General features: G+C 45.1%; 1 protein-coding gene across 3 annotated transcripts in view; it reads right to left on the reverse strand.

Moving 5' to 3' along the window:
- NSD1 (nuclear receptor binding SET domain protein 1) overlaps positions 1-16,170 on the reverse strand; it is a 62,080-nt gene that overhangs the window by 9,887 nt on the left and 36,023 nt on the right. For all 3 annotated transcript variants that reach the window (XM_034066888.1, XM_034066889.1, XM_034066890.1), the window contains 11 exons: positions 15,894-16,017; positions 15,134-15,334; positions 13,558-13,737; positions 13,073-13,229; positions 12,579-12,784; positions 11,935-12,047; positions 9,085-9,354; positions 7,647-7,763; positions 6,333-6,474; positions 5,781-5,887; positions 2,504-2,708 (listed from right to left, as the gene is read on the reverse strand). In XM_034066888.1, the coding sequence (XP_033922779.1) occupies positions 2,504-2,708; positions 5,781-5,887; positions 6,333-6,474; positions 7,647-7,763; positions 9,085-9,354; positions 11,935-12,047; positions 12,579-12,784; positions 13,073-13,229; positions 13,558-13,737; positions 15,134-15,334; positions 15,894-16,017 (1,822 nt within the window). The remainder of the gene's footprint in view (positions 1-2,503; positions 2,709-5,780; positions 5,888-6,332; positions 6,475-7,646; positions 7,764-9,084; positions 9,355-11,934; positions 12,048-12,578; positions 12,785-13,072; positions 13,230-13,557; positions 13,738-15,133; positions 15,335-15,893; positions 16,018-16,170) is intronic.

The following is a 16,170-nucleotide window of genomic DNA, read 5'->3' on the forward strand; positions in this document are numbered from 1 at the left end:
AGGCTCATGGTGCTGGAGCACAGACTGTTACTGCTCCCTCCACACACCATCAACATCCCACAGAGCCACTCTCAACACTCACTTTGGCCACTGGAGAGACTCTGGGACTATTATTATAGAGGTCATTTGTAAGGATGGAAAAGTAAAATCAAAAGCTGCCAGTATACTGCAGGAAAGATAAATCCTATCAAACCACTTTAATGGTCTTTGACAGGATAAAAGGCCTAATGAATAATCGGCCTCTCCAGAGACAGCCAGGAGCTCTTGGAAGTAAGATCACACAATTAGTAACATGCAAACAAGCAGGAAATTCCAATTACTCCACAGCAATGCCCCTGGCAGAGGAAACATTTGCAAGAAAAAGTGCTGAACCTTTCATGTCCTGCACAATACTCTAAGGAGCAGGCTATGAAAGTCACAGCCCAGGAGTAAAATGCTTACATCTGACTGAAAAGTTACTCTCAAAAACCCAGGTATTAATGATCTCCTGGCAAACTGAGGAGGCATTTCCAGTGACAGCCTGCAGGAATCTATTTTAGTCTGTATTTGAATTTACATTTCTGGAAGCAGAACAGCAAAGACTCTTGCAGAAATAGGTAGGTAACAACAGGACTGTGAAGGACTGCAGATACATGGCTAGATAGGATCAGGATTTAAACTGGACAGATGCTCTTGCACCAGGAAAAGAGCAATCAAATAAAGACTAATGCAAAGCAGCACTGCAGGAGGAAGAAATGAAGTATGTGAAAAGCAATCAGCATAAGGACTCGAGGATGAAAGGGCAAATCACAGATGTCACAAACATTAAGTTATTTTTGCAAAACAAATCTCATTTCCTGAGAATTCTTCTGTAAAACACAAACCATGTTACTCTCTTCTGCTGGGCTTAGCAAAGCCTTGGCTGCGATGCTGCTAAAAACCAAGTCACCAGCTCTAAAAATGTGTAGGCAAGTGGGACACAGTCCAGAGCAGACCAAGAACAGTAAAACAGGAGCTGCAAGGAGAGGCTGTGTTTGTTTAAGCTGGAAAATGACTAAGGAGATCACAGTCTTCCAGTATGTAAAAAACTGGATACTGGAGAGCTGGCAAACATTTCTTTGTTCAAATGAGGCTATTAGGAGAAACTTTTCAAATGGAAAGCAAGAGAAAGGATGGATTCTCCTCTACTGGGGACTTTTAAGCATGGCAAAACCTGCCAGGATGTTACAGAGCCCTGTTTTAGCACACAAAAATAAACAGGAAGGTGATACTCAGGGCTCCCTCACCTGGACTGTTGACACTCCATAGGAATAACCTGCACTCCCATTGGGTTTCACAGCGTTTGCTCAATGAACAACCCAAGCTCTTCCATAGAAATGCCTTATTCTCCCCCAGACTTAACACACAACATAATTTCTGTCAGCTACAAAATACTCTACTAGCCCTTCTACACCTCATGCCAAGTTACAGCTAGAGATGCTGAACACCCAGTTCTCGCTCCCTGTTTTGCAGTGACTCTCCTGGCAGTTACTTCCAGAGCTCGCTCAGCTCCATGTTTCTCAGCCTGCCTCCAATGTGTTCAGAAACACTGCACAGAGCTGCACATGGAGCTTCTAATTAATGACAGTGCTTTCAGTACTGAATCAGATTTACAGCCCCCTAAACAAATTATTTTAACCCAGTTGCTTGTATTAACCGAATTTATTATCTTAGCAAAAGCTCCTAAATTAGGGTTGATGAGTTACTGTACCTAAAAACTTGTCATCTAGTATTGTTTATATTCTTATCATTTAATTCTTTAGGAACTTGATGCTCTATCAGCTTTCGCATCCTCCTGGCCTGGCAGGCATCAGGCTAACTGGCCTACCAAGACTCAGGTCAGACTTTGTCACTTTTTGAGCACTGCTAAACCTGAACACTCATTAAAGGTCACGAACTCCTTTAGTAACCTATCAGTGAACTCAAAGCTGGTTTATCACTCATACACAGAGCCCATTTCTTTGTCTGTACCCAACCAGAAGTACTTTTGGAATATTTTTTTTCTTTTTATTTCAAATTTCTGCCCCCATTTCACCACAAACTAGGATATGCTTTGATACTGTTTCTTTGCTATGAACTCATGGCTCTTCAGACATCTAGCACATTCTTCTGTGACTCCTAGTTTCCACCAGTGCTTTTCCTTACACCATTCAACTCACTCAATTGCTTCAACTTTGGGAAAATAGCCAATTTAAGGAACCAGGATCTCAACTATCATTGGGACTGTGCTTTGCCAGGCCCCAAGGATGGGGTCTGCTCACAGGTATAATTTTTTCAGGCAAGAACCAGCTGCCCCTTGAGCAACTAATTCACATTTTTGCAGTCACACTGGCGTGAAAACCAGGGCTGTATCATATGGACCACGTAAGAAAGATTTCTCTAAACTTTTGAGATGCTGTGAAGTGAGTGCAAGGTGATGAGCAGGGCCAGGGACACTGAATCAATGCCACGACCCAAGCAAAGCCTAGCCATGAGGAGCACTGACCTGCAGGTCTCTTGGTCAGGTTGAGGCAGTCTGCATGGTACACCTTGGGGCAGCCTGGCTTCTTACAAGAAACCAGTTGCCCTCCGTCCCCACAGCTGAAACACTCGTCCTCTCGCTCCTTCATCACCTCTGCCTGCGACCTGCGCTTCATCTGTGGCCGTCTCTTTAGCTTCTTGGACTTTTCCTCATTGAGGTTGGGCTGGCTCTGTGGGTGAGACAATGTCAGTTAATGCAGGTTTCTGCCCCTTCCATCTGCTCCCTTCCTGCTATGGTGGAGGAAACTGCAAACCCTGCAAATAAAAATCCCACTGCTTGCTGTACCTGAAACGTATATAGTATCTCTATGTGCTTCTTAGTATTTGGCAACCAATCTACTACAGCAAATCATTCTCTTTAAGAGCCTGGAAACCCTGCACCAAAGCCTGGTTAAACATGGTATATATACAATTAGCAACAGCAGAACGAGGAGCCAGGGGCTGCCTGATGTCACTGAGCTTGTGTCACCTTTCACATGCTTTGTGCTCTAAAAGCAGTCATGCCTCCTTGCATCCGTGACTTAAAGAGTTTCTCCGAGGTCTTCCTGCACTTCTTGACATTCCTCATTCCTCTTCCCATTTTCAGTCTGCATTTATCTTTGATCAGTTTAGACCTGTATTTTTCTCATGTCAGTGCTGCTCTTTTCCAGCCAGTTTTTCCTCTCTCCCTGAAGTAACCACAGGGATGTACTCTCCTCATAAACCAAAGTTACAGTCTGCACCCTCAGTCTTCCTAATGGCTTTTCTCTACCCCAGTGAATTTATTTCTCCCCAACACACTACTTCAGATGATGCCTCACATGTCGTGTCCAATGACATCAACACTTCTCCAAAACAGGAATTCTCTCCCAAAGCACTGCCACCATTTGCCTTTTTCACAACTACATCATAACAGCAGCTCAGTCCTGCAGCAGCTGAACTGCTTCAACAGCTTCTTCTCCACTACTGCTCGTGACCATGGCAGATTTGCTTCTATTACCCTCCAGCTGTGCACTCTGTACTCCGGTGTGCCGAACCTCTGAACTCCAGCCCATTCCCAGTTATACTCAGTTACTCCTTTGTAACTGCCCCATCCTCTCCAACACCCTTGTATTACAGTTGTATTGCCATGGTTCCAAAAACTGTTACAGGTAGTAATGAAATAACCACAACTGGTCCCCAGATTGGCATATAAATAGTTTAAGTGCTCTCTTCTCTGGCCTAAGCCTTCCTCAAAGGCTGCCTTTCCCTTCAGACCAGCTCCTCAGACCACTCCTAACCTCCTTAACAGAGATTCTCTCCAGGCTAAGTCTCTCACTGTACCAAGCACTCTGCAAAGATGATGCTAATTGTCCCCAATCAGTGACCTTATCAAAGCACTATCCATTCAGTTTATCTAAACAGATATGAACTATATTTTATGTCATTTTCCACATATCTATGTCCAAATAATGGGTTCTTGGCACAAAACATCTGTGTGCTGACACCTACAAGGCGATTTTTGCATCCTTTGTTTTGCATAAACATTGGATACTATTTTCATTGCTCTCATATGAAGACTAAACCCCAAACCAACAAAACATTTAAAAGCCTTTGCCTGCAGACATACTATTTCATAATTGGGCAACAGTGGTTACCCAGCTGTCCTGCCACTAGGGAGTTACAGCTCTGGATTGTTTCCTTCCCCTCTACCTGTGGATATTTCTCCTTCCAAACCACCATTCACACTGACAATGGGGACCAGTAAAGCCTTTCTTATCACTGAAAATGCAGCCAGTGAAATCACTCCACCTATTATCAGCATCTAGTACCGCGGCTACTTAACTACAAAGAGAACAAGAAAAACCTTTCACAGCTAATTTGAATGTCTAAGGCAAGGTCTAACAGCTGGACCAAGCGATTCACACTTCAATACAATAGACTTCCAAGCATTCTTCCCCAGTCCTAGTTAGCAAGGTCACTTTGAAGACTGAGCTACACCATAATCTTGTCTTGCTGTATCTTCAGGAAGCTTAAAAATGCATCTATTGTAGGAGGAATTTGAAAAAAGAAAAGAACCAACACCCACCACCCCCAGGGTACTGTTTTCTTGGGCATTGTTTCTTAGCCCATCTCATCAAGGCAGAGTGAGTCGCCTCAGGCATCACAATGGAACATTAATGCCAGCTAAAGGGCACCTTTCTCTGATTTCCATCCTGCAACCTGCAATTTCAGGGTAAAAATGACAATCAAACCATGTATAACACAGGAGCAGCACAAAATCAATTGAACTTGAAATCTCAACCCCCAAAAAAGGAACCAAGTCCATCAGCTGTGCAATTCAGCGCATCCAGCAACTTCTTAACACATCAATTATTTATATTTTTTTATCATAAGTTAATTTTTCTGCAGAACAAAGTTCTCTGGAGAATTCACAAAACCTTCTGTATATATTAACAGGGCTTTTAACCCTTAACTGTGGGTAAGCCACCAGTATCCACATACCAGAGCAGAGGGATTACAGACTGATTTGGTGAAGCTCTTAAAACAATCCAACAGCTGAGACACGGATTTTGCTGGTGACAGCTGGAAACTCGGCCAACTGCTCCTGTAATTTCCTTTTCCCAGTGAGAAGCAGCTCACACAAGGAGGTAACTGAAATCAATTCCTGTCACTGCAACACTGCAGTTACAAAATTAAGCTCTCAAAAGCCAGTGGGTTCTAAAAACTAGTGATTTTTCTACTACATATATGGCAAATTTCTTATGCCTGTCTGATGTGTAAATTTCGGCTGCTTAATTAATAGAAGGAAGAAAACCGAAGTTTCTTATTGCAGCAAAGATGGTGATGTAGAATAAAGCACCTCCAGTCTGAAGGAATGCAAGTTTGCTGGCCTTTCATGCATGCTCACAATTTACTCAGGCCTTTACTTTGGGAAATGGGCTGAGTTGTGGTTTCCTGGTTATCCGAAGGAAGTCCTTCCCATGCCTGTCCTTTGCTCCTCTAGTGCCACGGAAATTGCCATGATAATAAGCAGAAAATTCTGAAAAAAAATCTTTTATTTACTCTTTTGGTGTCAAATACAATTTCCTTTCATTATTTCTAGCAATTCTAATAACTGAGGTCTAAGATCTGTTCTCTCATGGAAACTTGAATATTCAGCTCATTTCAAGCACTGTCCTCATGGCCACATTGTTACCCTTCCTAAGATCTCTGCAACAAATGATGCACATCTATGAGAAAAGGTGATGAGAAAGAACAAAAGCTGAAAGGAGACATCATACCTTTGGCCGTACTCCTAGGAAGCCACTGCAATTTGGGGCACCACATTTACAAACGGTTTTTCCGTTTCCCAAACACTCCAGATTGTAGTTGAAAGTCAGCTCAGTCCCTGGCACAAAAGCAGATCAAAACCAAGTAAATTGTAATGAGCTATGGGACAGAATGGCTCACTGCTGAAATAAAAGCACTTTTGAAATACAATGCCACAAATGACTGTCACAAATACACAAGGATACCAACTATTCATCTCCCATAGATCTGTGTGGATTGAAAGTTCAGTGCAACCCCATGCTCCTACCATGTGCTACAACTAAAACAGGCATTCCACCCCACCCTGTAGCATGCTTGGTTCCAGTTCTCAGCCCTGTAAATCAGAACTAGGAACCTATACTTATACCACGGATGTGTTTCACTATGTCAGCACTGGTATTAAGACTCATGAACGCTGATATGAAAACAAAAATTAACCATGTTCCCAGGGAGCTACAAACCCTCCCCTTCCAGAAACACTCCCACGCTTTAACTGCAGGTACTGCCAGAACAAGGTTTCTTACCAGCTTTGATATTTACAATTGCGAAGAGCCCGACCCTCGTGTCGCCATTCACACACCACTTCTGAGTCTCACAGTTTGGCTGGCAGCAATGGTTCATGAACCGAGCGTAATTGCCCTTTGGCCCAGCATCAATGATTCGATCCTGGAATGGGAAGAAAGAAAATTCAGAAACACACAGTTAATAAACTGCTATTTGTTGCTCAGACCATTGCAGCCCAGTTTATATATCAAAAATGGATTAACTAGTACTGAAACACGTGACATCAGAGGCATCTGATGATGCTCATGAAGCATCCGAGTTCATGCATGTGTTTTAACCGAGTGTAAGTGACAGGTGTCGCTGTGCTGCCTGGAAAAAACAACAGACATCCAACCGGTTTCCACACACACTGGCAGATCACAGAGCGAAACAGTCTCCTGCACAGCTTCATCTTCCTTTTCCAAGATACAAGAGCTCCTGATCAGCCAGGGAAGTCCTGCTGCTGCTTTGTGGGAAGCTAACTCTCCCTGCGGCGACAGTACTGGATAATCACTAAGCTTCTAAGGCAGCACTTGTGGTTCCAGACCCCAACTTCTGCTTCAAATGAAATAGCAGTTCCTATTTCTTGTAGGTCAATGTATAAAATAGGAACAGTACGCAATGTGTGAGGTACACTTCTCTACAGCATACTACCACTTTGTTAGTCTGTATTGGAGAGGAGAGGGCAGCTGCAATTAAGATTTGCTTTTGATACAATAAGACAGATATTATTACTTGGTTTTGCCACTACTCCCACCCATCAGACAAACAAGAACAAGATATGGTCTGTGAATTTCCAGCAAGAAGAGGGAAGAGCCAGAAAGCAGTCACACTGTTATCCTGTCCCACACCTGACAGTTTCTTCCTGTGCTTGCTTTCATGGTCTTCCTCTGATCTTCACAAGGTTGAGTGACAAAACCATGGAAAGCATCTGACAAGTACTTACCTCTGAAAGCCAGGAGCTCACACCAACAACCTGGCTTCCAGGACCCACTGAGGCGTCTGTGGGTGTAACAAACTCCACAGCTTTACTTAAGTCAGCAAGACCTGGGATCTGAACTTGAAGGTTTCACTGTGCCTGGTACTTCGTGTATCTGAAGGCTGATGCCTTTTCTAGCACACACCAGCCCAGGTCTGGACTCTACAGAGTTCAGCTGCTGGGAAGCATCTTGAAGATACCAAATTCTTAACACCAATTTTACTTGCTGGAGAAGACCACTCTTGTGCCTTTCTTGCTATCATTTTACTTCTATAAATTATCCTGGCAAAAACAAACAAAAAATCCCTTTACATACCTTATCCAGTGTCAACATGTAGAAATTGGTGATGTCATGCTCCTGAGCATAGCGGATTCGAGCTCGGCACTCCTCCTCATCAATCAGCTCCCCAACATACTCATTAACAAATTCACCCTGCCAGAGAGGAAACAACAAGCTGGTAAGACGAGACAAATTCCCTCCAGGATGAAGGGACATTCACCTTTGTTCTAAAACTTAGTTCCTGTTTCCTTTGTGGAAACCTTCTCATAAAAATATCTCCATGTGCTCTGCAGCCAGTTTGACCTATAATCTTCACTAAGAGCCCTGAATCATACATCCCTTTCATATACTCAAGAAGTAACTTGAAATAATTTAAACAACAGCCATCTTTGTGCTGTGGAAAGAATTACTGTTCAGGGACAGTGCAGAAGTAAACCACAAAACCAGCTCTTTGCTGCAAAGCTCAAAGCACTGCAAAACCACATTCCAGCATGAAACAATACCCCTTTGGGGACCAACCATACCAAGCAGCATGATGCATTGAGAACAACTGCTCCTGCAGTGGATCCATGGAGTTCCCTGCACTGAAGTACTACAGAGACCATACTCCAGCCATCGAAGGGAATGTCAGTTCTGCTGCAGTGGGGCTAATAGGTGTCTCTATTAAATGAGTTTTGCTGTTTCCAGATTGTTTGCTGAAAGCAAAACATAACTTCCAGGCACATGGAACAGCAGAGACCCTTTAACCTATATCACATTGGGCAGCAAAGCCTTAACAGGACAGACTCACATTTCTCCTGCGATCAACCTCTCCCCCATAGCACACTGTCCTACTCCTTTTTCAGACATTCTTCTCCTACTACGCTATTTGTCCTGTTTCACATCACCCCTTTCTAGCTTTGGGGTTCTCTTTTGCTTTAACATTTTTCCTTTTCATTCAGCACAGATGTGTGTCCACAGAACTACTATTCTTCGGATTTTAAAATTAAATGCAAATGTTGTAGCTGGAGGTATCAGTTTCAGCAATAACAACAGCCATCTCCAAGACATTACCCTTTTTTAAGAGCCAAGCCCCGATTTTGGTTTCTGATACAAGATTCTTATGCTGGAAAAGCCTGGCTATTCAAGAATAGGAGAGGCATAATCAGTGTTCCCCATTTGGAAACCCTGAGCACAGTCTTAGGCCAGTGTTTTGGTGTACTCAAAGCCCGTTGTCCATACAAGCAGACAGATCGAGCAATCGTCTTTCTTACCATATGGGATAACAACATGCAAACCATTTTCTTGGTTATCTGAGCCAAAACATTCTTGTCAAGACTGGGAAAGTTAAACTCGTCCATTACTTAAATAGCATTCTATGGCAAGAAGTCATCTTCGAATTATGGAAGTCATAAATTTTTCCAATCTATTGAAACCAGTGCTGAATAAGAGAGAAGGAGCAAGAGAAAACTACATGCAGAAACAGATAAGGTACCTTTCTGATGTCTGTTTTGGCTTGTAAGCCCCAGCCTCGTGCCAGTGTGCGGAAAATCTGTACCTCAGGATACTGTCGCTTGGAGAAGCACTGGTTCTGGCAGCGCTCCCCAGCAGGGCACACCAGGGGGTGGCATTCATAGAGCAACATGCGGTTGATACACTCAGAGTCCAGGCCACATGGGTTTTCATCTGTCGGTTTGCAGTTGCAACGTGGTATCTCAGACAGGTCTGCAGTGAAGATCTGCACCTTACCCACCGGCCGGTTCACCTTGAACACACATGAAGGATGTCAGCTCGCAAGAACAACAGTAACCCTGCTAGTCACTTCTACACCCAACCTTTGTCCACAAGCTGACAAGCTGCAGTGTGAGTTAGTTACAGCAAGGGGCAACAAGACACAAGTACAGATGTGCTTCTGGGCACACTATTTCAAGAGGTATGGGGTTAGAAGGAAGAGCTAAGGAGGCTGCAGGTCCCCCATGAGCACCACTGCAGTGTGTGTTCTGTGACCCCGGAGGGGATGGAGGCTGCCAAGCGTCCCCCTCACATCATCTCTGTGTCTACATCCAACTCAAGTGGCCCAGCACTCTTGCTGGCTGCGTATCATACCTGTGATCAACACCAAAAACATTTTCCATGTGAAACAGCACCTTTCCTGGCTGACATGCACTGAGCCCTTTTCCTCAGCCTTGCCTTACAGCCCTGTTTAACCCATTACCTTCAAGCTGGTTTGTGCTCTCAGCTACCACTATCAGAACCAGGCTGTTATGCCCACGACAGAGTTCAGGGTGCCTACCTATGCACCAGGCCACAAGCAGTCAGCTTCCTGGCCCACTGTCTTGCACACAGAAATAAAGAGAAACCAGCCAAGGCTGGGGTTGGAAGGCACAGAGAGGAGCTCAGAGTTAAGGCAAGGAGCTCTCTAAAAACTGTTCCAGAAGAAAGCAGAGTGCAGCACCAGCTGGAGAAGTGACTGGCATGTCTGTGGCATGAGCAGGGTCCTTTGGTTTTGGTTAAAGGCAGCAAACACTGAAAAGTGGGTAAGAGTCTGTACTTTGCAGAGACACTGAAGAAAAGCTCCTCGCAATCCCACTGGCTTCCTCTCCTCTCTCAGAACACAAAAGGAGGGGATCACTTAGCACAACTATTCCAGCCCCCACATTATTTACCTAATTCTACCCACAGAGCAAGGTTTCTATGCTGGCAGCCTGCCTGAGGCTGGCCTGCCCTGGATCCTCCTTCTCTGTTTAAAAGCAAACCCTGCAGAAACCCCTAGTTAACCTCTTCAGCATAGTCTCCACTTCCTCCTAGTACTGCCTCCCACCTTCCTTGTCACTCTTGTGTTCTCCTCTGGTGCTTTCCATCTCTTACTCAGTGACAACACTCACAGGTGCTTTCCATCTCTTAGTGATGACACTCGGACGACTGGGTCAGTCCAGACAGCAGTGTCCTTGCTGGCTCTGGCACTGCCACTCCAAGTAACCACACAAGTGGTCAGCACACACAGGTGTCCAGCAGGCCTGCCTTACTCCTCCTCTGAGGCCCTGCTAGTTCCAAACCAGCTCCAAAACAGGGCAATGCTTGGACTAGCCACAACGCTGATGTGATGAAGGATCCCAAGTGTATTTTGCAGCAGACTCTCATGTCTCTTTGGAATGAACTCCCAGGTGCTGATCTCCTTAGAAGGCCAGGACAGGAGCAGTCACAGCTAGCTCTGGCTATTCCACCCTGAAACCCTCCCCAGTCCACCGTATGCTTCTGCAAACTGCTTTGTTTTCACAGAGACAAAGAGCTTGCACTCACGAGAGCTGCCATGGCTAATAACCATGACAGTTATTATTTATATTGAAAGGGTATTTCAAAGGCTCAAAACTGCTTCCAAAGCTCCTTTGTGCTTTGGCCACAGACAAGCTTAAAAATACCTTTAATGAGAAACTGTATTTCCTCCACTGAAGCTGCTTGGCCAATATTGCTGCCACAGCATTACTGTTCTTTACACTGTACAGTAACTCATGCAGGATACATCTGCCTGCCTAGAAGTCCTAGCTAGACATAAAAAACACCAGCAGTCAGTAAAGCTTTCATAGTTTGCACATAAAAAAAGGGAAGGAGCTGACAGAGGCAATGGAAAAAAAGAACACAGTCCTGAGCCACCAGGTGTCTGATCAGTTTGGACTCACACCTCAAGCACATACACCTGCCTGGCCCCAGTCTTCCTCTCAAATCATCTCCATCCTACAGAACTTCAATTGCTGCTCTAGATCTACCATAAAATACTGCCCGAACATGCAGAGTTCCCCCAAAACTCAGCAAAATGGTTGATATGATATTCCAGAAGGTACATTAGCCTTAGTATTACTGTCCAGTCACCAACTCATACAGAAAGGGACACAGAACAGTAGCAGGGATGAAACAAGATACTGTGAGCTACCATCTTCCACACAGCTCTGCTCTACTGCACCCTGACCATCGCTTGTCCTGGGATGCTCACCTTGCCATCAGCAGCACACAGCACTTAAACATACTGTGTGTTACTAGCACTCTCCCCTAAGTTTTCAAGGTAGAGACATTTCTTCAGACCACACCACTGACAAGGGACAGCACAGAGATGTCCACATCTGTTCCAGTAAATCAGAGTACCTCTCTTACTAGCCTCCAGCTTCTATACAGCACTGCGTATACACGAATCCTTTCTGTGAAGGATGACTGAAGATGCCAAGAGGATCACACTGATTTTTAAATGCAGCCAAATGCCCTAACAGTAGCAACATTTCTGTATGCCTGTAAATCACCTGCACCAACAGCTCAAGACTTCTCTTCCACACCTGCCCCCCCTACCCACCCTCACCTTGATGTGTTTGTACGGAGGCGGTTTCTTGTCGTTCTTTTTGTCTTCCTGAAGCTGTCTCAGTTCTTTCTGTGCCTTCAACTCTTCAAATCTTACTGCAGCTTCCTGAAGAGCTATGTGAGAGAGCAGGCTGTGTTATGAAAAAACTCTCCCTGTTCACAGGGAGCTGGGCCAGTGTCCACCCAGTGCTTCCAGCTCCACAAGCAAACCTCCCTGGCTGTGTACTTCAGAGGTAGAGGTTCACCAGCCAGTGCAGTCACAAGAGTTACAGTAAGGGACCTGCCCATGGATGATGAAGCATCCAAACTGTCAGGCAGGTGCATTCACAACTCCCAAGTGCATTTTTATATACAGATAATGATTGTATGTGACACAGGGAAGCTGACAAAGCAGCAGCTCACTCAGATTTAGAGTGGCTATGTCAGAGCTGGAGAAGTATTCAAGATCTGCACACCTTTCTCCCTCTCTGGGAGTCAGACCAATGAACATCCTGAGTGCACTGGATGACAGATAAACAGCAGCTCATTCTACAAATTTAACTTTACTTTAGCTCTAAGAAAATTTCTCTGTTCCAAGAAAACCACTTCTGCAAATGGGAATGAAGAGAAAAAGAGCATGCACCTCCCTGGACAAAGACAAGTTACCTTTCTTGTATATGCCATCCACGCCCTTTCCCATCTTGTCTTTGCTGCTCACATCACCTTCCATGTAAGGGAACACACGGGCCTGGTGAGTCCACAGGTAATCCTTGGAGCCGAAGAACAGCACAGGGAATTCACCGATGTCATGTTTCATCTTCTGGATGTTGACAGGAATTGTCCTAGGATGGCAGATCTCAGCTGGCCACCACCTGCAACACAGGGAAGGGCTGATGAAATAGCTGACTCCCAGCTTCCAACCAGCTCTGAAGTACACTAGTTCAGGGACACATGGGGAAAAAGTGTGTGAGGGCTACCAGTGTGACTAGTGGGAGACAAGAGGCTGCTGGAGGAGAAGAGTACGCATTTTACCAGCCACTACTTGAATGCAAAAAAGCCAGAGGCTGCTGCACTGTACCCTGCAGAGAGGAGCAGCTTCTCACCTCAAGCAGCACTGCATGAAGAAGGGATGGGAACAACTCTGTTCTACCTTCACCTACCTGTAGCGCCCAACTTTCACCCAGACTACTTCCTTGTAGTGTGGCTTTTTGCCTGCCTTGCAATCATTACAATACCAGCTTCCCTCTGGCATCTCAATGTTTAGACACTCACGGTGGAACGCAGCCGGGCACGACTCACAGCATAAGAGGCTGCCCCCTGCAAAGAAAAGGAGGAGGATTTCATCAGTCACTGTGCAGAAGCCCTGGGCTCCACACTTCCAGAGAGACACAGCTGAGAAAACGGCATGATGCTCTTCTGCACACCCTTTTCAAAAGTTGTGCCCTACTCATGCTGCAAGAAGAATCCTTCTGAGGATCCAGAAAAAGTCCTAGCCTTAAACTGGGCTTAAATGGGAACTCATAGGAAAGTAATTTGTTCTTTGCAGATCTCACTGGCACACTCTGAATGGTCAAAGCTTCTGCCTCTCTAATAGCTTCTTGTACAGGCATTCCCTGGTGAGGGGGCCCAGCACAGACCATCTCACCTTCCGAGCAGACAAAGCACCAGCTGACGTTGACGTGCTCGTGGTTGCGGCAGCCCCGTCGTGCAGTGAAGTGGTTGGGACAGATGATGCTGTTGGAGGCGAGCACCACGGAGCCAGCAGCAAGGCAGAAGTCATTGGAGTGGTAAGCAACGGGACACCGCACGCAGCGCATCAGGCGGCCTAGGACCAGAACACGTTGGGAGCACACTGAGCCTCTAAAGGACAATCATTTCCTGTTTCTGGCCAAAACCAGCCTCTATTGATACCTACGCTCAAAACGATCAACTGTAGTGTGAAAAGGAAACTGACCTTTCTTACTGCCTGTCCATGACATCCTCACTAGATTCTTAAGTTATTTAACAAAATATAAATAGAACTAGGAATATCCTCTCTATTTGTATATAACATATATAAAATCGTTATTATTTAGAAATGAAAAACTTCCTGCATGCTATGCAGATACAGTTCAAGAGTTCACAGACTGGGACTGCTTCCTATCATACACAAATAATTAGTAAATCAGCTCAGACAGTAATTACAGAGGAGGTGTTCCAAGTACTTGGCTGCACACAATGAAACCAAACTGCGCAGCTTCTGGAAACATCAGCACTTGCCTTTCCACTTTATCAGATTTTACACTGAAACTCCAAAATGGAGAATTCAGAATTGCCCACAGGCCTAATTTAACCCAAGGGTTTTGAGAGCCTGTTTTCAGTTCCTCACAGAAAACCATAAAACAAGAGATGGGAGGAAAGGGGTAAATTTGACCACTGAGAAGCAGCAGCCAGAAGAACACAATGTGAATGTTCAGCGGGGAAGCTGTCAGCTCTGAGCTTTAGGCCTGTGCTGTCTTCTACACCAGATACTGGTATGTGGTGAAAAAAATCCCCCCAGACACCTTTAACACATACCCTGAGGATAAAAATTGAGCTGGTTTTCTTGTCACTCATCTTAAGATACCACGGATTTAAAAGAAGGCAGCTTGAGAAGCAGATACACAAGACAAACACAAAAGAGTTCTGTATTTAATTATGTGAGATAAAGGTCAAGACTCTGCTGCCAACAGCTCAAACAAATGTTTGCCTGAGAGGCTCAACCCAAAGGTGTCACTACAAGACAAGAGTCTGCACTGTAAGAAAAGGAGAACTACAACAATATCATAGTTTTTTACTACATTGTTGTGTCATTGTCTCCATAGACAGTGCTGCTAAGCAGGCACCATTTGCAGCATCAGCACAGTGAAAAGTAGACAGAAGAAACATGAGAGTGTCAGTACAGCTCCGGAGACCTATTCAAAAAGCCAAAGGCAATGTGGCACCATTGGACGTGCAGGCATCCAGGCGTCTGGACAGAGGAGAACATTTTAGTGCCATGTCTGACCATCAGGAGTGCTGATGAGCAGCAACCTCACACACTAACACTTCCCTTTCCGCTCCCCTGGGAGAAGCTCTTCCTCCCTACAGCAAAGCACTGTGTCAAGGACAGAAAATCCACTTAAAGAGCTAGTAGACCTGATATGAAACAAAGAAAAGGCTTCTGACCGCATTCCCTAGAACATCCTCCAAGATTCTGGTACCTTTAGATGCAGAGATGTTTGTTGGGTTAGCAGCATGACAAGTCATGCAGATGTGCAGGGAGCATCGGAAGCCCTTGTTCTGCGTGACTGTAGGTGGGTACTTCTGTATACAGGCTTCATGGTAGTACTTCCCACAGAGGGGCAGCAAGCACCGTTTTACATCTTCCCCACAGCTCTTGCACACAAAGCAGGTATGGACCCCTGGAGAAAGAGCAGCAGACATAACATCAGTTACACAAAAGGACTAAATGAAGATCTGACACTTCCACCAGGCTACATATTAGCACAGCACAACTTTCTAACTGGCTGTACCTATTCCAAAGCACAGGTCTCTGCAGCAGGTTCACTTTGCCTGCAGCTGCAACAGAAATCCAAATCAAATAAAAGTATTATTCTAGCTGTGATATCAGCCAAGGGAACATTAAGAAGAAAACCAAAACCTGACAACCCTACTTAAGACATTCCCACCTTTCCAGCTTGCTCCAGAGTCATCCTCCACACCAGTCCTCTCTCCTTAGTCCCAGCTAAAAATTTCTCCTGCTCTTTCCCAGGATTTCATGAATCCTGGACATTGATTCACTTCTTCACACCCCACATGTCTGAATCAACAGTAAGACCAATTAACTAGAAAATAATTATCCAACATCAAGCCAATAATCAGAGGACTGAAAGCTAGCTGGTGGCTCTACTGCAGGTACAATATTATGGCAAAGGAAGCACCAGCAAGCACCCCGTCCTGTACTCACAAAAGCTGCCCTACCTGTGGAACACTCATTGCAGATGAATTTGCCCTTTGGCATCTCGGAGAGCCCAAGGCACTGCAGGTGGAAAGCACCACAGCACTGTGCCTCACACAGCAACAGCTCCCCTGGCTTCTCGCAGATCTGCAGAGAAAAAAGCACAATGTCAGCTCTGAGCAGCCGCCTTCCCAACTCATCCCACACAGCAGCAACCCATGTGCTGGCCAGCAGGGACCAGAAAAAAAGCTAAGCTTTCCTCATATCAGTTCAGGTGGTTTGTGCACCACCACTGCCATT

The sequence above is a fragment of the Melopsittacus undulatus genome, chromosome 10, assembly GCF_012275295.1.
Source record: "Melopsittacus undulatus isolate bMelUnd1 chromosome 10, bMelUnd1.mat.Z, whole genome shotgun sequence".
In the NCBI taxonomy this organism is placed as follows: domain Eukaryota; kingdom Metazoa; phylum Chordata; class Aves; order Psittaciformes; family Psittaculidae; genus Melopsittacus; species Melopsittacus undulatus.